This window comes from Anarrhichthys ocellatus, unplaced genomic scaffold, assembly GCF_004355925.1.
Source record: "Anarrhichthys ocellatus isolate YVR2014 unplaced genomic scaffold, GSC_Weel_1.0 scaffold5, whole genome shotgun sequence".
In the NCBI taxonomy this organism is placed as follows: domain Eukaryota; kingdom Metazoa; phylum Chordata; class Actinopteri; order Perciformes; family Anarhichadidae; genus Anarrhichthys; species Anarrhichthys ocellatus.
Window position 1 is genome coordinate 11,993,272 of NW_022280035.1, and position 25,024 is coordinate 12,018,295.

General features: G+C 40.7%; 3 protein-coding genes across 4 annotated transcripts; 2 read left to right on the forward strand and 1 right to left on the reverse strand.

The window, feature by feature from the left end:
- Positions 1 to 13: 13 nt before the first annotated feature.
- On the reverse strand, positions 14 to 852 carry cfap276 (cilia and flagella associated protein 276). Its single transcript, XM_031845564.1, has 4 exons — positions 729 to 852; positions 427 to 543; positions 166 to 330; positions 14 to 97 (listed from the first exon to the last, which is right to left on the reverse strand). Exons 1-4 carry the CDS (start codon positions 801 to 803, stop codon positions 14 to 16), a joined length of 441 nt encoding a protein of 146 aa, XP_031701424.1. The 5' UTR covers positions 804 to 852.
- A 531-nt stretch (positions 853 to 1,383) lies between these two features.
- Positions 1,384 to 12,327, forward strand: elapor1 (endosome-lysosome associated apoptosis and autophagy regulator 1). Its single transcript, XM_031845771.1, has 22 exons — positions 1,384 to 1,482; positions 3,097 to 3,217; positions 3,405 to 3,585; positions 3,683 to 3,830; positions 3,926 to 4,006; positions 4,100 to 4,205; positions 4,309 to 4,458; positions 4,711 to 4,799; positions 5,018 to 5,195; positions 5,299 to 5,427; positions 6,043 to 6,133; positions 6,217 to 6,322; positions 6,410 to 6,547; positions 7,175 to 7,438; positions 8,006 to 8,182; positions 8,264 to 8,414; positions 9,286 to 9,379; positions 9,605 to 9,706; positions 9,888 to 10,014; positions 10,575 to 10,753; positions 10,928 to 11,093; positions 11,177 to 12,327. Exons 1-22 carry the CDS (start codon positions 1,411 to 1,413, stop codon positions 11,261 to 11,263), a joined length of 2,937 nt encoding a protein of 978 aa, XP_031701631.1. The 5' UTR covers positions 1,384 to 1,410; the 3' UTR covers positions 11,264 to 12,327.
- A 1,434-nt stretch (positions 12,328 to 13,761) lies between these two features.
- mapk14a (mitogen-activated protein kinase 14a) lies at positions 13,762 to 24,357 on the forward strand. Of its 2 annotated transcripts, none has more exons than XM_031845046.1 (12): positions 13,762 to 14,151; positions 16,563 to 16,692; positions 16,894 to 16,952; positions 19,171 to 19,282; positions 19,529 to 19,558; positions 19,851 to 19,898; positions 20,013 to 20,127; positions 20,218 to 20,289; positions 21,511 to 21,590; positions 22,648 to 22,726; positions 22,984 to 23,157; positions 23,297 to 24,357. In XM_031845046.1, exons 1-12 carry the CDS (start codon positions 14,033 to 14,035, stop codon positions 23,356 to 23,358), a joined length of 1,080 nt encoding a protein of 359 aa, XP_031700906.1. In that variant the 5' UTR covers positions 13,762 to 14,032; the 3' UTR covers positions 23,359 to 24,357. The 2 variants fall into 2 exon arrangements, with proteins under 2 accessions (XP_031700906.1, XP_031700905.1); XM_031845045.1 differs by lacking the exon at positions 21,511 to 21,590 and adding an exon at positions 20,995 to 21,074 and having other exon boundaries at positions 13,763 to 14,151.
- Positions 24,358 to 25,024: the final 667 nt, after the last annotated feature.

A 25,024-nucleotide genomic window follows, 5' to 3' on the forward strand; every position in this document is an offset into this window, starting at 1 on the left:
TGTCACCTGAGCTTCACTTCATGCTGTAAATGGTGCACCTCTGTAGAGCGACCCGCACTCTGATGTCTTTCTCTTGTTCCTTATCCAGCATGTCCTGCTTCCTGTACATTTACATTTAAAATGATAAATGAACACAGTTGAATTAGACTCCTGAAATGCCAACACCGTGAGGTTGCACTGCCAGGACAGGAACTTGAAGTTCATCAATAGCGACCTGTGGTCCCTAGAGATGGTCCCCTGCTGGTATAAAACCTGGTTCCTTAACCACAAGAAGTCCTTGTGGTGGTCGTAGACGGACTTTAGTTGGAGGTCGAGGCTGTCCTGTGGAGCCTGAGGTTGAGACAAGAGGGGTGCATTCCAATTCCTTGCCTTGAAATATCTTTTTACAAGTAAAGGTCAACAGTTATTCGTCATCCTGGAGGTTACCTGAGGCTCATAATTCACAACACTCCGCCGGGAGCTGGACAAAGTGGCTGTCTCATGGAGACGACTCCAGGGTTCCTCTGTTTGGGCGATATGGGTAGGCTTACTAAATGTTGTTCTCTGTGCAATGAGAAAGGAAAATAAAATACAAATATTACAAAACATTTTTAGGGTGGGTCTAAAAGTGCTTTATATATATTAAAACAATAGTCAGGATCAAATGTGTATTTTGAAACTCATCTCTGCAAGCTAGCTAGCTGATGTTGTCCAATCAAACATGAAGTTTTATCTGAAGGTAAACCTACCCGCTGCGTCCTGAAGCCGCTGAGAGTGAAGTCGTTTTGTAACTTTGGGGAGGGGAAAGGATCCCGACTCGACATATTTAATGACAAGACGAAGCACGGCAGATGCAAAACATATGCTCGTGTAATGTCGTTGTAATTGCTGCTGTTATCCGCTATACGAGGAACCCTAACAGAATGTTTACAACCTGGCTTCTAAGCAACCACAAACTTCCGGTTAAACCTTTTAAAAAATAAAAAATAAAGGTGAACACTCGATATTAAACCGGAAGTTTCATCAATTAATTAATTAAAATTTTGGAGAAAAAAAAACGGACGAAAGGGCCACTCGCTAAACCTATACCTTTAAATAATTGTAAACTTTTTTTTAAACCCACCACTTTATAGGTGTGATAAGAAGCCACATATTTTTTTCTTGAAAATGAAGAGTAGGCCACAGATAACGACACACTGTCAAAATAAAATGCAAGCAAAAATGCTGGTAAAATACCAGTCAGCCTATTGCGTTTCAACAGTCAGCCATTAAAAGATGATTCAGAGCAAGAACAGGCACCTGAGCCAATCACCTAACAGTGTTTGTTCACCTGTTCGGAGTGAAGCCACGCCCCCAGCTGCAGCACCTGAGGACTCAGGCCAACCCTCGGCTCCTCCGCCTCCATCACTTCAGCACTGACAGGAGGCGACGATGCAGCGAGGCCACCTTTTACTGTGGTTGCTTTTTGCACAAGCCCATGCAGAGTTGCCCATGTGCAAAGAGGTGAGGAGATCCATATTGTTTTATTGTTAGCCATTTCTACATTGTGAATAACAACCCATCCAAAGCTAAAATTACTCATGAGGGTCAGTTTAGCAATTTAATGTGTTTATTAAGGTTGGATCGGTCAAATTGCTTATGGATGAGCAGCAGGTGGAAACGTATAAATTCACCAAGATAGGCAACATTGCTGAAAATGTTGAAGGATGGCTGACCATAAGCCTCTCAAACAGCTTCACCAAGTTACAGTCTGTATGGCCCTGTTTAAGAGCTATATGTTTGTCTCTGGGTTTTAAAAATAAACACAGATGAAGAAAAGTGTACATTTAAGTTCGCACACTCCCACAGTGTTGACTTCAGCAGGACTGGTAAAAGCCTTCTTCGCATATTGTGAGTTGGAAATGAACATATGCTTCGCTAGCAAGTGTTTGAATTACATTACATTGGTCACTGGCTTCAGTTCTGCTTGTTTCAGTGTTATTATGGTTATCACACACTTGTTTTACTAGAGTTTCCATATGTTACATCCTCTGCCTTTCTCTCATTGCCCTTCTGTGTCTGTTTTTCAATTTGCATACGTTTGATATTACTCAAAGCATTTCATTTTTATCAGCATACTCTGAGCTGAGTGTGTGGAACTAAGATATGCGAGCTGTAACTGAAAAGTTAGCACAAGAGACGTGTTTGTCTTGAGATTTCAGTCTATTGGGCTTATAGGTGATGATGATTTGGGGAGGAGATGAGTTTGTTTCCATGCCAGTCCACTGACCATGAAGCACAGCGGTCATTATGTCCCGTCGCCTTGGTTTCCTCATGTTTGTTAAAGGAGGCGATTAAGCTACAGCACATCCCAAGCTTTACATCAGATCCTCCCACCCAAACACACATTCATCTGATACCCCAACCACAGCTAATGCAGCAGCTCTAATTGAAAACACAGACCCAGAGGAGTGCTGCTGCTGCTGCTGCTGCTCTGTTTCTGTTAACTATTAATCCCACAAGGCTGTGTGGCCTTGGACATGTCTGACTTTCCTTGGGATATTAAAGCCTGCTTTTGACAACACTGTGTGCCTGCTCAGTACTCACGACGGTGTCAGATCAACAAGATACCCTAAAATGTTATGTCACATCCCAAATTACATCATTACGGGCGGGACGGTGTTTGTCAGTCACCTACTGTCAGTATCTCCAAAAGGCGTCAAAGCAAGACAGACAAATACAGCACAAGCTTTGCTCCTGAGCTCCTGCTGTACTGTGACAACACTGAAAATTGCATGTTTACAAAAGGATTGGACTAATCAGCATTTCTCCCCCCTTGGCTAAGTAAATAAACCCTGAAGGGAGTTGTACTGGTGCACATCCTTGATGAGTGAGATTAAGACAGCAGTTGGGACCTGCCTCCTGGGCAAATATTAGCTGTGACTTTTAGAAAAGAGGTTTGCCTGGTTTTGGAAAATAAATTCCAGAGGTACAAAACAATCTGGTAACCTCTTTTAATATTAGCCCCATTTGTTGTTCACATGCATGCTGACTTGCAGCTTTATGTATCATTAAAAGTATTTTGATACACTTTTCCCCCAGCTGTGTGAAAATAACACCTGTGTTTTGACCCTGCAGTCAGATTATCACTTTGAGTACACAGAGTGTGACCTACTTGGGTCAAGATGGAGAGTGGCGGTTCCCAACAAAGCCAACACATGCACAGGCCTCCCAGATCCAGTCAAAGGCACTCAGTGCAGTGAGTGCCCTACTCTTATCTCACATTTTATACATCTTATACACTCTCTCAATCTGTGTCACAATCTTTAATGTGTAAATATTAAATTGTTGCCACACTTAATCCTCTTTATCTGTTCCTTGTTACGTTTTCCACGTCTCCATGATACATTTCCAATGTGGTTTCTTTCTTTCTTTTCCTCTTACAGCCTTCTCGTGTAGTGAGGGGGAGTTCCTCGACATGCAGTCGCAGCAATGCCAGAAGTGTGCTGTAGGTACCTACTCGCTGGGCACCGGCGTGGCCTTTGATGAGTGGGACAGCCTGCCGTCTGGTTTTGTCAACCACGGAGTGACCACGTACGGCGAGGAAGCCCACACTGACTGCTCCAAGTCAGTATACGCCTCACTTGTTATTTAAATAGTCTTCTCACTGTTTCTTAGTTTCAAGAAGCTCATCAAACTGTTTCTGCTGTCGATGTTTCTTCAGCTCAACCTGGACACCGATGGGTGATTACGTAACCTCAAACACAGATGAGTGCACTGCAACGCTGTCCTATGCTGTGAGCCTGAAGAAACCAGGGACTGTGTCCTTTCAATATTTCTACCCTGACAGCAACATTTACTTTGAGTTCTTTGTAAGTGCTTTAAAATAACTGTTGATGTTGACAAAGATGGATGATTTTTAGATGTATATTTGCTCATCTGGGGTTCGTTTCTCACCTTGCTTTAGATTCAGAATGACCAGTGTCAGTCTACGGACTCAAAGAGCCGGTGGATGAAGACCACTGAGAGCAAGTTTAAGGAATACAGGGTTTGTCTTGTCATTTGCTGGAGAATTCAGAATGAAACAGCTCTCAGGTTTTCTCTTTTGCTGCTTTCTCATGTTCACATTCACTCTGTGCAGGTTGATCTTAACAGTGGCAACAATGTGCTGTATTGGAAAACCACTGCGTATATTCTGCAGGGTAGTGCTGTCAAACCCGTGCTGTTAAGAAACATTGGCATCTCAGGTAAGATTAACCCTATAGTGTGTCGTGTGCAGCAGTTTGAAACAGTTGTTCTCAGCTCCCTTTTCCTGTTTATGAAATTGATTGGTGGATGGCTTTCTTCCAGGGGTGGCCTTCACATCAGAGTGTTTCCATTGTAAACCTGGCACCCACAGTGCAAACACAGGGTCTGCCCGCTGTACCCCCTGCCCTGCTGAAAGCTACTCTAACAAGGGTGCTGCCATTTGCCATCAGTGTGAGCAAGACACATATGCAGGTATGCATGTTTGCATTTCTAACGCGTCATATCACTGATCAGCATGCTCTTTAACTCGTAGATACGTCTAAACTTACAATCATTCCGTATTTGCATCTCGTCACTCACACATGCAAGGCAGTCTGCATGCAAATACTGTATTTACTGCTTAAGTGTGTGAGGTCTGTCTGATCTCTTATCTTAATGTGAGCGGTGTGTTTTCCCTGTGTGTCCCCGCCTGTTTCTCTTTTCGCTCGGTTTCTATTTTTCCAGAGGCTGGTTCAGGGAGCTGCAAACCGAGACCTGCATGTACAAACAGTGACTACTTCTACACCCACACTCCCTGTGACTCTGAGGGAAAGGTAATGTAGAAAATGACATGGAGTGTGTGGAGGCAGAGTTTGTGGAGGTTTAGTAGTGGTGAACACAAGAGAGAGATTTCACCTTGAAAATATCCAGCAGCCATCTCGTGTAACTATTAGGTTTCTTTAAATATGGATTGTTTGCGCTGATTGTGTGCGGCACAGAGCATCTGGTGGCTTCGTTCATATATTCATGTCTGGCCTGTTGTGTGTCTCAGACTCAGCTCATGTATAAGTGGATCGAGCCAAAGATCTGCAGTGAAACTGTCGTAGGAGCCGTGAACCTGCCCGCATCAGGGGAGAAGCAGACCTGTCCCCCATGTAACCCGGGTTTCTTTGTCACCAACTCTTCTACCTGTGAACCTTGCGACAAAGGTTTCTACTCAAACGGAACAGGTGCAGAATGAGTACACTCCGTGTAAAGTATATAGAGCTGTCAAAAAGTTTCCTGTTTTATTTTCCATGTGTGCCCTCACATAATGACAGTATTTACTCACAGCCTGTACCAAGTGCCCTGTTGGCACGGAGCCAGTGGTGGGTTTTGAGTACAAATGGTGGAACACAATGCCGAGCAACATGAAGACTGCCATCTTCCGTCGAGAGTTCGACGACTCTGAACGCAGCACAGGTGAGAAATTCAATATAAGGCAACACAGTGCCGATTGAGAGGACAAACTCCCCAGCAGTTAAAAGACAATCAACACAGTTAGAAAAAAATACTCTCGGGCACAGAACCGAAGTGCAACAGAAATACTAAAAGAGCAAGATAGCACAACTGAACATCCGAAAAGTGATGAATCGAAACAGGATATGTACGATCAGGACAAAGAGAGATAGAAAGTGAAATACACAATCGCATAAAATCACCAACAAAACATCTCCAGCGTTCGACAAAATAAACTTAAAGTGCAAATGTCCAAAAGCTGTGAGGTTATTTTGTCAAACTAGTATTTCCAAGGTAGAAATGAATCTACACGTTCAGACTCTATGGTACTAACTTATGCTTTTCTTTTGCCTTATGTTTTGTTGCTTTTAACGGTTTTATGTGAAGCACTTTGAATTGCCTTGTTGTTGAAATGTGCTGTACAAATACACTTGCCTTGCCTTTGATCCTAATTTAAAGTGTAAGTATGTTTGAAGAGTTATTTTAAAGATGGCGCATGTCAGCCTGAATTACTCTGTGGTTCTCCAATGCTCGAGGGATGGCATCAGATTGTTTCTGAATATTTATTTGTAATGACAGCATGGGAGGTGGCTGGAGAGTATGTCTACACCACCCCAAGGGATCAGGACTCAGACTACCTGATGCTCACACTTGATGTCCCTGGATACAGGTGAAGTCAAACATGTCTCTTAAAGGACATCTACACAATATCCCAGTTGGAAACGTTGATCGACATGTCCTTTGTTTCCACAGGCTGCCTCAGTCCATGGTCGAAGACAGTGAAAGGAGTGAACTTTCTCGCATCACGTTTGTCTTTGAGACCACGTGTACAGCTGACTGCAAGTTTTACTTCCTGGCGGTGAGGGGAAATGTCCCAACATATAAAGAGGGAGAGCTATCCATCAGAATGATTATGTATATATGAGGTGAGTGTGTTTCTCTGCAGGGCTATAACCGGTGGAATAATGATGTGGTGGAGCAGTGGAAAGGCAGCAACAGTAAACAGTCATACTCCTACCTGATCCAGAGCAACAGCACCGCCAGCTTCACCTGGACTTTTCAACGAACAGAGGAACCTAACGCGGTGAGACACAATCACACATCTCCGAAATCACTCTTCATCTATTCATCTCTTCATCAGCTTCACTCCCTCAGCCTTAAAAAAATCGAATAAAGAAGCTATTTGATTTAGCTCTTTTTATCCTAAAGCTTTATATTTCTTAGTAAGTGCACTTTGTGTCTGAGTTCATATATGTGTATTCTTTATACATATATATTGTTATACTGTTGTTTCTGTCATTGTTTCCCTGGGTACAGACTTTGTAATTTATGGTTTTAAAGTCTACTCAGTGACAGTTCGATTTACGGGAATACGGGTAAGATAAAGTCTGACACATCCTTTAGATTTGCAGGAGGGAAAGAAGATGAAGCACTAAATTTAGCAACAAATACTGTGAATATATTTACAAATTATGGCTGTAAATTCCATTTTAAATTCTCCCTAGATTATGTTATAACACACTTTTTGCCTTTGCTGATTCGTGCAGTGTTTTTGCTCTGAGAGTGAGTTTCCCCCCAGTTCTTGCACTGAACTCTAGAGGACAGTCTGGAGCTATGTGGCCACTTTGAAACACAGCACATAAACTACATGAAAACTGAGCAGAAAACAGGTGTAGACTTAGAAAAAAAAATCCCAAAACTTCTCCCTCAGGAGAAGAAATACAGCGCTGATGCTGCAAAGATCTTCTCCATCCACATCACCAACGTAATTGGAGGTGTGGCCTCTCAGTGTCGCCGCTGTGCCCTGGGCTCCGCTAAGGCCGGATCCGCCTGTGTTCCCTGCCCACTGGGTCACTACATGATCAATGGGACTGGAGTCTGTAAGAGCTGCCCGCCGAACACCTTCATCAGGGCCCATCAGCCTGTTGGAGAGGCCGCTTGTGTTAAGTGTGGACCAAACACACAGAGAAACAAGGTAATGGGAACAAAATCCTTTCCACTGAAGAATGTCTAACTAAATATATTGATGTGTATTTGTATGCAGGGCTGTCAAGGACACATAGGTATTGTCCTTTGGGGTCATTATGGGATTTTGGGGCCTTTTACGAAATTAGAGGAGTTTACTTTCTATTATACACTTTGGGTTGGTTTTAAAGGCTGATTTTGTCTTTTTTTAGACACTATCTCTCCACATTTAACTGTTTCTAGTTTATAAATAAATACAATAAAATAACAGAGGGTGTGCAGGGGGCTTTAAAAACAATCTGAGGGAATAAACATTCACAGAAAAAATTATTTGACATTTAAATGAATAAAGAAAATGTGATAAAATCACAAAGTTCTCCAAACCTTTTGGTGGTTTGTCAAAAATGGGGGTGTTTTGGGACCCATGACCTGAGGATTTGTAAAACCCTGACTATGGCCCTGAATGTATCTAGATCTTTATCTGCTAAAATAAGGTTTTTATTTGGGTTTCCCTCAGCCGGTACATGAGATGAGATTATTCCACTCACTGTTAACAGAATACGTACCTCTCCTTCAGGCCCACACAGCTTGTCTCAGTGACTGTGCATTGGACGTGCAGACAAGAGGAGGCGTGCTGCTGCACTATGACTTCTCTCCTCTGTCCAACGTCACCGGCTTCCACAGCAGCCCTCGTTTCACCAGCAAAGGCCTGAAATATGTCCATCGCTTTAATTTGGGTCTGTGTGGAAAAGAGGTGAGAAGCTGTGGTCCTGATGGCTTTTGTTTTTTAGTCAAATTTAGTTTGACGTTAAAACCTGCTGTGTTTCACTTACAGGGCAGAGTACCGGCTACCTGTGTGGAAAATGTGACAGAGAGTGGGAAGGAGGTCAAAGGTTACGCCTGTCAGTCCACTGTGGTTCCCTCTGACATCAGGAGTCAGAGCATGGTGTCCAGCCAGCCTTTTGTCATTGGTGACACACTCATCGGTATGTACTGAATGCTGCAGCCATCTATTGCTGTAAATGAGAGGAAATGTTTGTAAGATGTTTTCAACACCAAATTTGTGGAAAAGTATGTTCAAAATGTCCTGATATTAATTAACGGGCAACACACATTATCATTTATGTGATATACTTTGTAGTCTGCTGTGATGTAGTATTTATGTTAATTTCTTCAGTGGCTCCCATTCTAGGGTCCGGGGCCCCCACAAGCTGTCACCAGCTGAATCTAAGGGGTTCTTTGAACATTACCGGGCTCCAAAATAAGAGAAATTCTGCAAAATGATGTTAATTTTTTTAACTTTTTGCCAATATAATACTCCATGGACTGAAATGTCTAAATCAATTGCCTCAAAGATGAATCCTAATGATTTTGGTGATCCTCTGACTTTTGCACCACCACGAGCAAATACTTTATGACCATAGACTGTAGTTTATGAGCAAATACCTACAAAACCCATCAGTTTCAGTGGAACTCTGTATTTAGTGCTAATAAGCAAATATTAGCACACGGACCCAATAATCTAAGTTGGTGAACATGGTAAACATTAGACCTGCTAAACATTAGCACGTAATGTTCTCACTGTGAGCCTTTTGCACACTGGAGTTAACATTTAGCTCAAAGCACCACTACACCACAGACTGTATCGTTATCGTGGCTGTAGACTCATATACTTTGCAGTTTATTATAGTGTATTAATGTAGTTTCCTAAAATCATTTGAACAAAAGTCTAAAACGAGGCCACTCTTTGAATTGATTAAATGACTCACTTCTTAAAGAGATATGTACTGCTTTGTGGGGTTGCTTAAATTTCATATATCAGATAAATATGCTGATATATGTCCTCTTATTCTGAAGGTGTGACCACCAACACGACCCTGAGTAGCATCTCATCTCCAAAATGGCTGTTTCCCTCTGCGCCCGTCCTGCCAGATGTCATCTTCTATTACAAGTTAATAAGACAACTTATCATTTATTTTGTTGCATTCATCCACTGTGGTACTTTCACATACATAGAATGGTAATAATAGTAATATAATGTATGTGATTTGATTTTAGTAATATAAAGATTTGAAGCTGGAACTTTTATCGATAGCTGAAGTAAGAAATGTAATTGAGGATCAGAAACAGTCTAAAATATATCACATTGTGGAAATTAAGACTTTTATGTTTCCAGGTCCAGTGAGACGACTCAGGCTTGTAAACAAGGCCGGTCAGCCACCGTCAGACTGAGATGCAACCCCTCAGTGACTGAAAAACACCATATCACGCTGCCAAGGTATCTTTCACTGTGACCAAGCTCAACTTTTGACCTTACAAAACTTGTCCGGACAACATTTGATTTGACACACATGCTGTATTACAACACACACATAGCCTGTCACATACTAAACTCTGATAATCTGAATTTGGAGACATCACCTGAATAATCTCTCTTATCTGTGTTTTTTCCTCCACAGTAACTGTTCAGAGGGGACGTGTGATGGTTGTACTTTCCACTTTCTGTGGCAGAGCCAGCATGCATGTCCACTCTGCACCAAAAACAACTACAGAGAGATTGTCAGCGCTTGCATCCAGGGAATACAGGTAGTGCTGCACAGGCATGGACATTATGACACAAATAATATTACCTCTTCGACCCCACAAATCCAATCACAGGTCTATCACAAACCTGTGTGTGTGGGGGGAAATACTTAAATGTTCTAAAAAGTGTCAATTATGTCAGACTACATTACAGGAAAACAATTATAATTATTATAATATAATAATAATATGGTATTTTATGTTGTAATTTAGCCCTTTTCACTTAAGGTACTGTAAGTGTGATACTGACACAGTGAAGCAGTGGAACACACACAATATTTATTTACTTTATGGGGATATTTTTGGGCGAAGAGTTAGATGAGAAGATTGATGTCTGTCCGTTAAATATGAAGCTACAACCAGCAGCCTGTTAGCTTAGCATAAAGAATGGAAACAGTGGGAAACAGCTAGCCTGGCTCTGTCGAGTGGTACAAAATCTGCCTCCCAATACTTCTACAGCTCATTATTCCTGTAAGGAAAATACTGAAAACCTTAGGATTCAAGTAGTTAACTGATGTGTGTGAAATGTGACCAATGAAAATGTAACTATGTGTGTGTTTCAGAAAACCACCTATGTGTGGCAGCAGCCTTTGCAGTGTTATGGTGGAGAGTCACTACAAGCACAAAAGGTCAGCGCTTGTGTGACTCTGGATTTCTGGCTCAAGTTTGGTGTTTCCACGGGAACGATCGCTGCTGTCCTGCTCATCTGTATCAGCTGCTATTTCTGGAAAAAGACACGCAAGTGAGACTGCTGAGCTTCACATTTCCTCCGATGTTTGGTTGAAGCACTGATATGTCACAAATAAAAGATTAAAGCTAAAACCTAAGTTGATAGTTTGCAAACTACAAAGACGAGACTTATGTCTCTGAAGTGTATGTTGACCAGATGTTATTTTATATCATTCTCTGTCTGCAGGTTGCAGTATAAGTACTCCAAGCTGATGATGAGCTCTGGGGGTACAGAGTGTGAGCTGCCCACTGCAGACAGCTGTGCTATCATGGAGGGAGAGGACGCAGAGGACGACCTCATGGACCTCACTAGGAAATCCTTCTTCACCAAAATTAGGTCCTTCTCACGAGAGGTCAGTAACCCGTTCATTCACACAGACTGAGCTACTTATAAAGCAACTTCTCATGCTTTGTGTTATTACCAATGTGCTTTCAGAGGACATCCGATGGATTTGACTCAGTTCCACTAAAATCATCATCTTTATACCATCAAAGAGAGGAGGAAGACTCTGATGATGCTTAATTCAGAGGATGAACAAATGCTTCTACTAGAGTACAAAGGAAGTGTTAAACTTTAGATAAACAGCTGCAGCAGACGGAGTCACAGAAGAGAGTCAATTTTATTTAGTATTATTTGTCAAACGTTAGGTTGCCAGACCTAATAGTGTAATAGAAAGTCTCCATATTGGGGATATTCTGTATTTTCAAAGCCTGATGGTGTATTTCAAAATTATATGAGAACCAAACTGTGGATTAAGTTACAACTGTTGAAGATGTGTACGGCTGTGTACATTTTACATAACTGTGAGTGTGTATTTCATTTTTTTTTCTATTTTCTTTTGTTGTTTTTTATTAGGCTATTCTGTTTTTTTGTTTTTTTATCAGACCAGCCATTCGGTTTAGTCTTAAAATGTTATTTGGCAATATATGTATTATATTTGCTCCCACCTTTGATAACCTTTTGTGCTGCACGTAAGCTTATGATACAATCTTGCTTTATTGTGAAGTAAAGACATTTTCTACAATAAAGAAACCACAAATGTGCATTTCTAGAAATTAAGAGTAACCTCTAATGCTGCCTTCTGGTGCTCTCCCTAAGATCATATTGTCACTTCAAATTGCTTATGTTATATAATACTTTGATGTTACTACTTTAAATGTGTGTATGTGTTTTAGTATTTTTGTGGTTGTTTAAGTCAAGAAAAATACAAACATTGAATTTTAAATGAGGTGTACATTTTATAGATGCTTTTACTATTTACCGACATGATACCTATTGCAAGTAAAACATATTAACATTAACATATTAATCAAAATGTTTCTCTTTTCTGCAATTTCACGTGGAAGAATGAAAGTATTTTCCCGAAAACATGTCTTAAATATCACATCATTAAAAGCAGCGGTAAAATGTAGCTGAACATTTACTCAAGTACTTTCATTAACTGCTACTGTATACCTCTACTTCACTACAATTCAGAATGAATTCTCCTTTTACATTCTGACAGCTTTAGATACTTTGCAGATTAATCTTAAACACACAACACATGTAATCATCTTGTAAAATAAAATGTATAACAGTGTATAAAAGTGTCAAAAGTTAATTCCACCTTGGCCACATTTAAATGCTGTTTACACGTTAACGCATTAGTAATAAGAATCCAATAATATAAATAATGTATTACTGCAGGGCTATTCTGCTGCTATCTTTTTGTACTTTTACATTAGCAAAGTTTTGAATGCAAAACATTTACTTATAATAGAGAATTCTACATGTTTTTCTGCCACTTGAACTCAAGTACAGGATCTTAATAATAATACCGCCCCTGACTGTCGTTTTATAATTGGGCCATTCCGTCAGAAATCAATCACTTTCTGAGCTCACCCCTTTTCATTTGAAAGGGCAACTACTAGCGATTTGTACCAAACCTCTTTGCTAAGGACAATTTCCCCACTGTGGATCTGCTTTTCAGTCAGGCAAGAAGTTTACCAGGCACTAGGAATCTTCAATACTATGAACCTATTTCCAGGACGAGGTCATGGCACGGCAGTTCTTATGCAACAACTGAAATAGAAGATCCGATCACACTCAAGACACTTTGTCTTGACCTTCAATGAAATCAAAGGCTATGTCACAGTTCAGTGTGCCAGAGACTGGTGGCTTGGTATGGTGCTGTGTGTTATGTTCATGTAGCTTTATTTTATATAAATAAGTATGAGAGAGATGCCCTTTTTATTTTGATTCATCACCTGCCCTCCCAAATGTCTGTGCACGGCCCTGTAAGACATCCTGATCAACTCCTGGTTGATTTGGGGCGATGTGCTCTCAATAGTGATCCACAGAATCAGGCAACACACTTTTGCTTCCAAAAATTTTTTTTGCTGACTTGGCTGTCCTTATGATATAAATTAATTTTAAATTCCAGTTTTTCATCATGTGATCATATACAAATCTGAAAACTGAAGTAATTTTTCAGATTAAACTGAAAATCATGGGCAACATGAAAGATTCATGCGTCAGACTGATCTACCCACCACATAGGTCTACTCAGAAGTCTGTTATTGCTCAATTTATAGCAGGCACACCAGACCAACTTGAAGAGATGTAAAGAAGTATCTATCTAAAATGAAAACACATCAGAGTTTGTGCAGTTTTTTAAGTTTTAGTGACAAACAAATCACCCAATTTACCAGAAATGTTGAACTTGTGTATTACCTTGTTTGATAGGTGATAAAATCCAACATACTATTGTTTTTTTTAGACGATATCTGTGTCATGGGGTGAGGTGTTCATCCAATATGGGTCAACTTTGAGTCTTCTTTGATTTGGTGCTTCTTGTTGACACTCTCGCATAAAGATTACATTTAGGGAAAATGCAATTGATTTCTGACGCATTGCCCTTCTACGATTTTGAGTATTTGTTTGGGAGGTATCTCATTGCTAACTTTTGCACCTGACCGCAGCACGGATTTCAGTTTCTGTCCTTTCGTAAGGTCCCGTTGTTTTCTCTCGCGAGACTTGGCGACGTGTTGCAAGCGGGGTGAAATCTCGGGAGCTGTCTAAAGGCGAGCGGAGAGGGGAACAAACAGCGTGAAGATTTAAAAACGTACATTTAGCAGACGGTGCAACATTACGCAAAGAGGCAGCACCGTCACTTTCGATTCGTTAAAGTTCTCTAACGACGAGACGCGTTCAATTTAGCTTCACTTCTCGTAACTTTGGGGAAAGTTTAGCTGCACGGCTCTCGGAGGACCCAGAAAGTCGAGTCGGTGGTCGGCTGTTGGTTCTGCAGGAATGTCGCAGAAAGAAAGACCAAAGTTTTATCGGGAGGAGGTCAACAAGACGATATGGGAAGTCCCGGAGCGCTACCAAAACCTGTCGCCGGTGGGCTCTGGCGCCTACGGATCCGTGTGGTAAATGACTTTATGTGTCTATGGAGCCTCGTAGTCTCCTAAACTTAACCTCCATTCATTTAGACGAGGCCTGTGCTGCAGAGGCTAAAGTTAGGTTAGCTTGTCCTGATTGTTAGCTAGCAAGGTGGAGCCACGATGTTCCTTTACACAAGAAAACTTGTTGACACACTTGTTTTTAACCTCTCTAAATGCTTCTATGTTCACACGAGCTTCTCACTCACAGTAACGATACACAGTCTTTATCTGATCAGTGTGCACGTTAACATCACAGAATTGACTAATCAATCGGTATTTGTGAGTAAGTTACACGGTGCAACTGCAGATTGTGTTCCCAGAGGCTACATTACGGATGTTTGAGTTTACATTATTAGTTTAAAATCCCACCTACAGGTGACGTAATCCGAGTAAAGTTTAGATGAGGTTAACAGATAATGATGTTGTTGGTTGGTGCTGATGTGTTTGGGTAAGATCTCGAGAACACATATTACATACACTTTATATGGATGATGTGACAATATTTCTATTATGTGTGCTTTCATATAAATATTCAACATAATCTGATGCTAGTAAACATTACTAGTAGTGTTGAGTCAAAAAGAGAGAGGCTGATCATTTCATGAAAACAATAGTAAATCAGAAACATTTTTTGATTGTTTTGTAGACTAGAAGTAATCTAGTAAGGGAAACATATCTGCTTCCAGTGTCTTAAATGTAAGGATTTATTGGGTTTCTTTTTTATATAATTGAAAATTTCCGTTTTTCATATATTTTATTGACCAAATGATGATAATTCTGTTATTTGTAAAAAACAAGAGACCGATAATGAAAATTCATTGTTATTTGCAGCCCTAGTACAGATAGTTGTCCAATAAGACAGGTAACTTTCCTGGTCATACAAATCAAAATATCAATAACGTTTCCAACCTTAATGAAAACACCTTTGAGGCAGCTCTAAAGTCAATGTTTTTTTTTTTTTTACTATGAACTCATTTGCAGCACAGATTCAGTTGCATTTACAGGGGAGATGGGATCGTGCCTATTGATTTCTTATTATTTTTAGAAGACCTATCTGCCTGTGAGGTGGATTCCCTTAATGCTGCTTCGGGGCGAAAGTGTAGGCTTTCATAGGATAGACCCTGTGCATTCGTCTGGTGATTAAATACGTTGTGCTGAAACTATCTAGGACACAACATGGTCAGCGGTACACTTGATTTAGTGGGCAGATGTTTGTTTTGCAAATGGAAGCGGACAGCTGTGCTGTTGCTGGGCAATAGGATAATCTGTTGCTGGTCAGATTACTGTTTGCTCACCAGTGCATTGACTGTGATTCTTTTTTTCTTCTCTAAACAGTACACTGGCCTATAATGTCAGTGTTTACATGACGGTCTAAGTTTACTGTGAACCCGTTAACCCTGTGATTAATGGACAACCTGCTTTATCTACTGAGCCACAATATTAGCCAGATCTAGTTGGTTTTAGTGCCGTTTCAGGAATAACTGCGCCTGAAAATGCATATCACATGACCATTCACATACACCGGGCATGCGCGTGCTGGATGCAAAGTCCTCCAATAAAAGCTGGCCTCCTGCACATGTAGGCGGTCGTAGCATTACAATATGCAGAATTGAACTGCACAATAGCTGCTAGCATAGACAACAAGGTCAGCAACGCCTGTAATTATCCATGTTGCAATTAACCTCAGGTAGTCGAGCCTGATGTTGTTTGTTTTCCTCCGTGAAAGGATTACATGATAAGGGTTTGACATACCAGGGAAGGACAAGTCGTGACTGATGAGAGACTGGTGCAGAAACCCATGTTCGCGTCTTCATAATGTTTCAAAGGTTTCCGTTTTCTCTCCGTCCAAACTAATACGCAACCCTGGAGTTTTCAAACTAAAACAGCGTCAGCAGCTTTTTCAAACGTCTCCGTTTTAGCGTTTCTAAAGCACAGCAGTAGTGTGGACGCTAGGTAGCAAGACAGCTTAGTTAAGCCTTTTTTTAAAGGAAAACGTATCCGAGTGGATGTGTCCTGAGAATATGGTTAGGTGAGCTGAGCAGGAGGAAGTGTCGGGTTTGGCTGAGAGACAGTCAAGATAAGAGTGCAGGACAGACTGCAGGCAGGCCTGCTCCCAATCTGCTGAGCGATGACATTTTCTGCTGATGTCGCCCTTTTATGCAACCTTCGGCAGCTCTTACTGCACATAATTTGGTTTTGAGAGCAAACATCTGCCTAAAAAATGACAAGCTTGCTTTTTTATTTTAAGCTCATGTCTGGTGTGTAGATTCTATTTATATATAAGTTCATGCTGACAAAAAGTGTTATGTGTGTGAGTAACGTCACAGTGACCAGTGTGTTATTACTGATGAGATTCAAGCTTACACGTTAGTCCACTTTTTTTTTTTTTTCCACAGTTCTGCATATGACACGACGATTGGTATGGAGGTAGCTGTGAAGAAGCTCTCCCGGCCATTTCAGTCCATCATCCATGCCAAGAGAACATACAGAGAGCTGCGGTTGCTGAAGCACATGAAACATGAAAATGTGAGCGGACTTGTTTCTCTTCCCTTTTTATTGTGTCAGATGGTGAACAGTCATAAATGACAAGGTTGTTTTATTTGCATATGCAACGCCACACAATGCGTTTGCTTATTATGTTTCCTATTTACTTATACTTTTTTGTTGTTGTTGCTTCCCATTGTTCTCTGTTTTGTTAACTCTGCATTGGTTATTATATGTTTGCAGGTGATTGGCCTCCTAGATGTCTTCAGCCCCGCTACTAGTCTGAAGGAATTCACTGATGTGTAAGTCGAATGTGTTCCCATGTTCACCCTCAGCAACGTTTGTGCGTGATTTAGAAACGGTGTTCAACAAACTGCAGCCTACAGTTTTGCAGCAGCAGACAATCCTAGCTGTGGCTGGGAAGCACCTGGAGACTGGCCAGCTGACTAAACACACTGGAACATTGCTTAGACTGTACACTCTGTTAGTTATTCACCAGAGTTATTTCACCACCAGCTTCCTTCCCTTTGTTCTCTGCTCTCTGGCTTTGTGAAAACCATTGCTGTTGAACATTGCTGTCGAACAGGTTATTATTTAGTGATTTTACAGTTCGTTTAAAAATGGGAAGTGGACAGCTAGACGGTGACTAAATCCTCCCCTGTCATGTGTGGAATGTCTCCCTCTCTTCTCTGCACACTGACGAACTCAAGATTGTGAGGGATTTCAGTCAACACCCGACATAAGAATGTGTCTCAACTAAATACTTCAGTCAGATCTCACTTATGATTTTATACATTCCTGTACGGAAAATGATCCCTCATGTTTTGACTCATCTTAACTATTTTGGAGCAGTTTGGGAGTGGGCAGTGTCGCACTTGCTTCATGTCGGAGGCCTTGCTCAACAGCATGGACATGTTTATTTCTAATACCCAACATTCAAGGAAACAGGCTTCAGACATTTACAGCCGGGGCTGATGCAGAGAAGTGAATTATGCAGAAGTCTTTTTCCTCAGTCATGTCCCCGAATAGCAGCTTGTCTGCATGATCCTTTCTAAGTTTACATGACGATGTCATGAAAGTGATGGAAGGAGAAGTAGCTCTGTGAATGTTTTTTTTTTTTTTTTTTAAATAGGGAATTTGACACGTCAAAGTCTGTAGCGTTCATGAGGAGTACTACTGCATATGTGAACAAAGATGTATGAAGCCCTTTGTGACTCCAGATGGAGCTGCGCAAAGTCTGATAAACTGCCTCAAGTGAAGTCAGTTTTTTTTGTTTTGACCCCTCTGGGTTACAAACATGTATAAACAGGCTCCAGATGTCGACAAGAAAGAAGAAGGCAAAAAAAAAAAAAATACATCTCTGGTTTTGCTGTATTGATTTGATCCTTATTTTAATGTCTATCGTGAGTCCGACGTAATTATAGAAGTACAATGCTGAATGGGTGGAGTGCTCTTTTAATGTGCAGAAAACATTAACATAAATCAAAGTGGATCAATCATTTGCAGAGAGACATACTTGAACTTCTTCCTCATACGTTGAGCGGTGGTTTGCTGTTTGAAATGAAGAGTCGCCACCAGATTAGCATAATGTCATGGATGACTGAAGGCCATGCAACATCACACATGCAGATGTGTGTGAGACTGCTCTCTTGTAAATGGAAGGAAAAGAGGGGCAGAGTAAAGGTGGGTGGTGTGGAGCTTCTCTTACACTACATAAGACGAATAAATGTGGAGTCACGGTCTGTCGTGAAATATGGATCTCTTCATCCGTACATCTGCTGGAAAGTTGGAAACGTTCTGCATGCATTATGATATCCAGGAAAAATCTCAGATATGCTTTAAGTATGGCTCCTCTTGGCTCTAAAAATACCGGCTGAGTCACAGCGCTGTGGTAAGTCTCCTCAGAGCTCCTGTTTCTATAGGAGAGAGGAAAACAGAGGTCACTATTTATATCCCTTTTTTTTTTTTCCAAGGCGGGTGAACTTTGTAGAGTGACTGTGCCCCTGTCTGCTGATGAGAACTGGCTCCAGTGTAACCAGGTGCTATTTTAAGGCCTCGCTCTCTGTGCTCTGTGAGAATAGAAGAGTATTCATGAAGAGCGGTATTTGGTTGAGCAGCAGACTGACGAAGCAGCACATGGCTTTGTGTACTTTGGCTGCAGCTCTCGCCTTCCTTCACAAGTGCCATTTGGGCACTTTAAACAACTCTGGGATTAGATTTGAGTCCTTCGCTGATGCAGCTCCATTAAGCCCATTTATGCGGGCGTGTTGTTAGGTGACGTTTCATTTGTGCAGGGCTTGGCCTTTCAGTGCCTCTGAAAAGAAGTGAGGGTGAAAAGAAGCAGCAGCTAAACCGGTTTAAGCTCACATAACCATATGGGAGTTTTAGATTGCAAACAAACAATGGAAAATGAGTTTGAAGTGCAAATACAGTAATTTATCCATCTGGCTTATGATGAAATGAGAAAACATTGACATGCCTTCTGATATTTGTATCTGTTTCTGCTTTTGTGATTGGCAGGTATCTTGTGACTCACTTAATGGGGGCGGATCTCAACAACATAGTGAAATGTCAGAAGCTCACAGATGACCATGTGCAGTTCCTCATATACCAGATCCTCAGAGGGTTAAAGGTGAGCTTTTAGAGAAACGGCTGTTTGTTTGCCAAGAGTTAGGTGAGCAGACTGATAACACACCCAGGTATCAGAGTATTAATGATCTCATCTAACTCACAGCAAATTAGCTTATTTCCCAAATTGTTCGATGAATCAATGCTTCCTACATTGTGCTGCCTCTGACATAACATGTTGTGGAAAATCAATACACCTTTAAACTGACGATGTGATTTAATGCACATGATCTCTTCCATCTCTCTACAGTATATCCACTCAGCAGACATCATTCACAGAGTAAGTGCCATGTTTTTTTGTTTGTCTGACAAATGTCACTGTGTCTCTGACCCTGATCAAATTTACAAAAAACAGTGTGTCCGGGTTTATGACATCTTGGTCCTGTGCTTTGTACAAACACTGAAGGCAAGTCATAAACGGGACCTTTTACTTTTACATGGCGTTAATGATGTAAGGCTTCCATTCTAATATTAACAAAGGGACAGATTTGTTTTCAATCATGAACAGTAGAGATTAAGATTTCCGATGTTAGAATTGCACTGAATTACATTTTGGCTTTTTGTTTTTTCAGGATTTGAAACCAAGTAATCTGGCGGTGAATGAAGACTGTGAGCTGAAGGTCAGTGAACAGCTGCTCTCGCATGTAAAACATGAACAAAAACATGTAAACGTGAGTCCCCAAATGTGAATATTTTACAAACAAACTGTTTTTTTGCTCTTCAATTGCTCCCAGATTCTGGACTTTGGTTTGGCGCGGCACACTGACGATGAGATGACCGGCTATGTGGCCACTCGTTGGTACCGCGCCCCAGAGATCATGCTGAACTGGATGCATTACAACATGACAGGTAGATGGGATTTAAATAATCTTCCCCAGTGACTTTTTCACCGATACGTCATAATCTTAATGCTTGTGTTGCTGCTTTTCTGTCTTTCAGTTGATATTTGGTCAGTGGGCTGCATAATGGCAGAACTTCTCACTGGAAAAACTCTGTTTCCTGGAACTGACCGTATCCTTTTCATTTGAGAGTACAGCACATTAGGAACCTCAACAGCTGGAGACACTCTGAGATGTCATTTGCATAACAAATCAAACGGGTTGTGGAAGTACTGATTTATGATGTTTTTCACCAGCGCAGTAGGAGAGACTGATCTGCAATGCTTGTTTCTGTTGAAACATGATCCTGCCTGAGGCGTTTATAGTATTGGAAATGTAACAGACACACACACACACAGTACCTGTTTTCACACTCCCCTCTGGCTTGACACATGCCCTTTACTGCAATGTTTCCACTGGCGTGCTTTAACTCTTCCTACACCGTCAGTATGCATCGTTGGCTCCGGTCCACTCTCTGCCTGCACCCCTGCCAGTATTTGCACGGATCTATCAATCTTTGCTCAAGATTAAGTTTACCCCCCGGTTGTAAGTTAAGTGTACAACAGGGCTGTGTGCTGCCTCCACTTTTGTTTTTCGTAACTTGTCCGCAGATTACGTTTCAAATACTTTCTCTAACCTGTACAAACTTGCCTGCAGTTTGTTTTCTTCTTTTTGCCTCATCTCATGTGTGAAATATAAAGTAAACATAGTGTGAACGTTTATGTCGAAGATGTTTTTTTAAGTGGCATAAGTTTCACAAGAAGGATGAAGACTAACGGGTCAGATTACAAGTTCTGCCATGTCCAGTATCTGGTCTTCCTTTACCGTGTGCCGGTAGACATTGATCAGTTGAAGCTAATCATGCTGCTCGTCGGAACACCAGGGCCCGAGCTCTTGACGAAAATATCTTCAGATTCTGTGAGTTCAAAAAGACACCCAAGGTTTTTCCTCTAACCAGTTTTCTGCTCTGAACGCGCCACTCTTTTGTGCAATAACTTGGAGTATCTGCTGCCTAACTGACGGCATGTTTTCCAGCCTTCAGCTTTGTGGTTTTGAGACTTGCTTTCTGCCTCTTTTTAATTGGGTGAATTAAGTTTGTCTGTCATGATCTCATTGTGACACAGGTGATTGAGCTCTGCCTTCTACTGATTGACTGTAATGCAAAGTATTGTGTTGTGTCTTTCCTCTAAATCTCAACTTTTATTGTCACATTTTGCTTCGAAGCTTGAAGTTTGCTTTTCAACATAACATTGTAGTGCATCTCGAAGTTTAGTCGCACAGTGTTCGATTGAAAAAGCAGCTTCTTAACTTACTCTGCTCTGTCGCTATACTGCCCTTGACACAAGCTTCATAGATATAAACCAGCTTCAGCAGATAATGCGTCTAACAGGAACGCCCCCAGCATCTCTAATAAACAGGATGCCCAGCCATGAGGTGAGCCGGATCCACAGTTACTTTCTTTAGACCAGACAGTAAGGCCGGACGGGAGGACAGTCGGACATGCTGACGTAAATTTCTCTTTGCTTTTAAAGCGACACAGCTGTTGGCTTAATATCCTATATTTATCCAGAGTGTTACCCCCAAAATGGTTCCATACTTACCGTAATATTTGGTGCCAAGATTGAACTAAGTTCATCTTTATTTAAGGCAATGAAGGTGGCCACACTGATGAAAGCATCACTCAGTGAGACTAGTGGGGTGTAAGGAGCAGCACGGCCACCAGGGCTCACTACCGGGGATTTAGTAGTTTAGTTTAATCCTGGTGATTGTGCGTCTGACATGCTCGCTGCATGCGATTGTGATTACCAGAAGTGTCTCTGAACTTGTGTGGTAAAGGCATTTGTGTGCTTGCCATTGTACCCTGGTAGCGTTAAACATGCACACTGTGCAGTAGCTAGGCTTACTGTTGGTGATACTGTGGTTACTAACAGCACTTTCTGTATGAAAGTTGCTTTGTTCTGTGGGTTTCTTTCTGTTTTTGTTGCACATTTCTTAAAACTTGCTGTCTTGCTTCTCTCAATATATTTTTGTGTTATTTTTATGTTAATTTTCATTCCAAACAATAGAATAATTTGCAACCTTCATTTTCTTTTTACAGGATATTTGGGGCTCATTAATACCCGTTTTTAATTTAAAAAAAGTCTTAGGTTTTAATGAATGTGGTTATTGAAAATGAAAATTGGATATTTAAAAAAGTAATTATACAAACACTTTGTCAAACTGTTTAAACAGAGAAGAAGACAAAGAGAGCCACACCACAATGTTTTTCTTTGACACCTTGCTGTTGGAGGTTTTTGATAGAGTATAGTCATAAATAGATAGAAATGTAAGAAGTGAGCAGTAATTATTTGATGCAGGTGGATACATTGATCAGAATCGGTAGCATAGAAAAAAATACACGTGAGCATTAGGAAACAGACGGTACTGAATGTAGGCAACATTTTGCTGCTGGTAGGAGCTGACATTGGATTTCCTTTGTGCATTTTTGCAGGCCAGAAACTACATCAGTTCCTTGGCAAACATGCCCAAGAGGAACTTTGCTGATGTGTTCATTGGTGCCAACCCACAAGGTAATACAAGACGTTTGCTCTATTGTGTTGTGGTGCCAGCTCTGCAAAACTGCAATTAAAATATATCTATATCTATAGATATAGATATATATATATATATCTATCTATCTCTCTCCAATAAATAGTTTTATAGTATAATAGTTTTGCCTTTTGTTTAAAATAAACTTTGGTCAAACCTCTAAAAAAAACTACATGACAGGATATATTCTAGATGGTCTGAGATTTAGCTCTGTTCCCATGTTGACATGTTTTTAAAGCTGTGGACCTTCTGGAGAAAATGCTGGTTCTGGATACAGACAAGCGGATAACAGCGTCCGAGGCTCTGGCTCACCCCTACTTCGCTCAGTACCACGACCCAGACGACGAGCCTGAGGCCGAGCCGTACGACCAGAGCTTTGAGAGCCGCGAGCTGGAGATCGAAGAGTGGAAACGTACGTCATTATTCTACACAAAAATATCTAATACTGTAAAAAAGAACAACAAAGAAGCATGTTCAAGTATCGATGTATGCCGTACTGACGGTATAGAATCCCGGATATGTTTTGAACATTTTTTTTCTAATTCTTGCAGGATTAACCTACGAGGCGCTGTGTACTTTTGAGCCACCTGTCTTTGATGACGACATGGAGTAACGCCACATCGAGTCCTGCCTCCGACAAGTTGTAACAATCCCGAACATGTTCATTAGTGCAGTTATTATTTTTATTTATGAACCACTAATGTTGATGAACTGTTGCTGGGAAATGGCAATTCTTGCCGATAGCTGAAATCATTTTATAGTTAACTATTATTATTTTTTTAAATATAGACTTTGATGACTTGTCACTGTGACACTGAGATGCTGAATCACCTGGACCTATAGCTGTGTTACTTTGTGTTTTTAAATTTGCTATTGAATAACTTATGAATAAGCTTCTGTGTCCATCAATTGAAAAAGGAATATGCTAGTCTACCACTTGCCCTGCCAAGCTGTCACAAACAGCACTGAGTCACATGGATTTGTAAAATGATTCAGTTGTCATAATGGTTCCTATATTTAACATGACATAACTCTGAAGGGTTTCATATTGACAGAAGTAGATTTGATGTTTTTAGGTATTTGAGAATGTGCCTGCTCTGTGTAGTCGCTGACCTTCAGTGCTCACCAATGGAATTTCACACATTTTAATGTTTATTTTGATAGTTTAGATGCTCTGTGAGACTCTTATACATATTTTGGCTACACAGCGAAATCTGAGCCTTCACTGTTTAAGGACAGTGCCATTCAACAACAAACAATATTCATGGGTACAGCTCTACTCAAAACGATGTAAATATCTGTGCGTTATGTTTTAATCTCTGTTTTTATCTTAGCTTGTGAAGCAATCACTTTTATTGTGTACATCAGTTAAAATCGTGTGCGTTTGCGAGTGTGTGTTGTTGGTTTACAGGAATTAAATGGTGTCATGCGAAAACTTCAAGTAGAAATACTGCTTAAATGTGTAAAAGAGGGATCTCCGATGTATTTATACTTTGTGGAGGTGGTATTTATGAACGACAATTGAAAGATCCCGCAAACTATTTTCAGTCCAGCAGAGTAACTTCTATCTTCAGTCCTTTGTTTAACAAAATAAAGACTTATTTTTAAGAGACCTAGGTTTTTTTTATTTCCTGTTTTATCACCAGTGCCAATCCTTGACTGAATTGATGTGAATGGTTTGACCAAGAGGACAATGACATGCACATTTATTTTGCATTTTGAAAATGATGTATCATAATATGTTACCTCATTTACTTAATGGATATTTTGACTTTCTCTCAAGCACCTACGAGGATGACTTGGGCAGTATCTGTCCTGTTCATGAGCAAAGTACTGATATCCAGAAAAACTGCTGAATATAACTGAAAACCTTAGATTGGCTGTTCAATTGCAAACATGAGAGACAAAAAAACAACTTTGGTTTTTGCTTTTTGAAGAAGTCTTGAGTGCACTGTGCCTCCTCGATGTACAGGAGCAGGGATGGCTCTGTGCTCGAGCAGTACTTTTTAAATGGAAAATATATTTCTACATCTACAGTACATCTCTTGAGTCAAATGCCTATTAAGCCACAATTTCATAACAAGATGCTGACAAACTTATACTAAAATCAAAACAGATATATTGTTTCGACACACGTCGGACAAAAGTTGTTTTTACAGTAATTTAAAACTTCCTAGATTACTGTTTGTGACATTTGTATATATCTTAGTCACAACTTTTTTTTTTAACCAAAGATGGAGAATCTGCTCCTGCCTATCATTATTGTGCATATTTTTTAC

Excerpts from the sequence above, each read along its gene's own strand:
- cfap276 (XM_031845564.1), bottom strand. The coding sequence starts at position 803 with ATGTCGAGTCGGGATCCTTTCCCCTCCCCAAAGTTACAAAACGACTTC. Across the intron at positions 331-426 it reads TTGTGAATTATGAGCCTCAG|GCTCCACAGGACAGCCTCGA; the intron begins GTAACCTCCAGG and ends TCTCAACCTCAG. Across the intron at positions 98-165 it reads CCTGGCAGTGCAACCTCACG|CAGGACATGCTGGATAAGGA; the intron begins GTGTTGGCATTT and ends ATGTACAGGAAG.
- elapor1 (XM_031845771.1), top strand. The coding sequence starts at position 1,411 with ATGCAGCGAGGCCACCTTTTACTGTGGTTGCTTTTTGCACAAGCCCAT. Across the intron at positions 9,707-9,887 it reads CACCATATCACGCTGCCAAG|TAACTGTTCAGAGGGGACGT; the intron begins GTATCTTTCACT and ends TTTCCTCCACAG. Across the intron at positions 10,015-10,574 it reads CTTGCATCCAGGGAATACAG|AAAACCACCTATGTGTGGCA; the intron begins GTAGTGCTGCAC and ends TGTGTGTTTCAG.
- mapk14a (XM_031845046.1), top strand. The coding sequence starts at position 14,033 with ATGTCGCAGAAAGAAAGACCAAAGTTTTATCGGGAGGAGGTCAACAAG. Across the intron at positions 20,128-20,217 it reads GATGCATTACAACATGACAG|TTGATATTTGGTCAGTGGGC; the intron begins GTAGATGGGATT and ends TCTGTCTTTCAG. Across the intron at positions 22,727-22,983 it reads CATTGGTGCCAACCCACAAG|CTGTGGACCTTCTGGAGAAA; the intron begins GTAATACAAGAC and ends ATGTTTTTAAAG.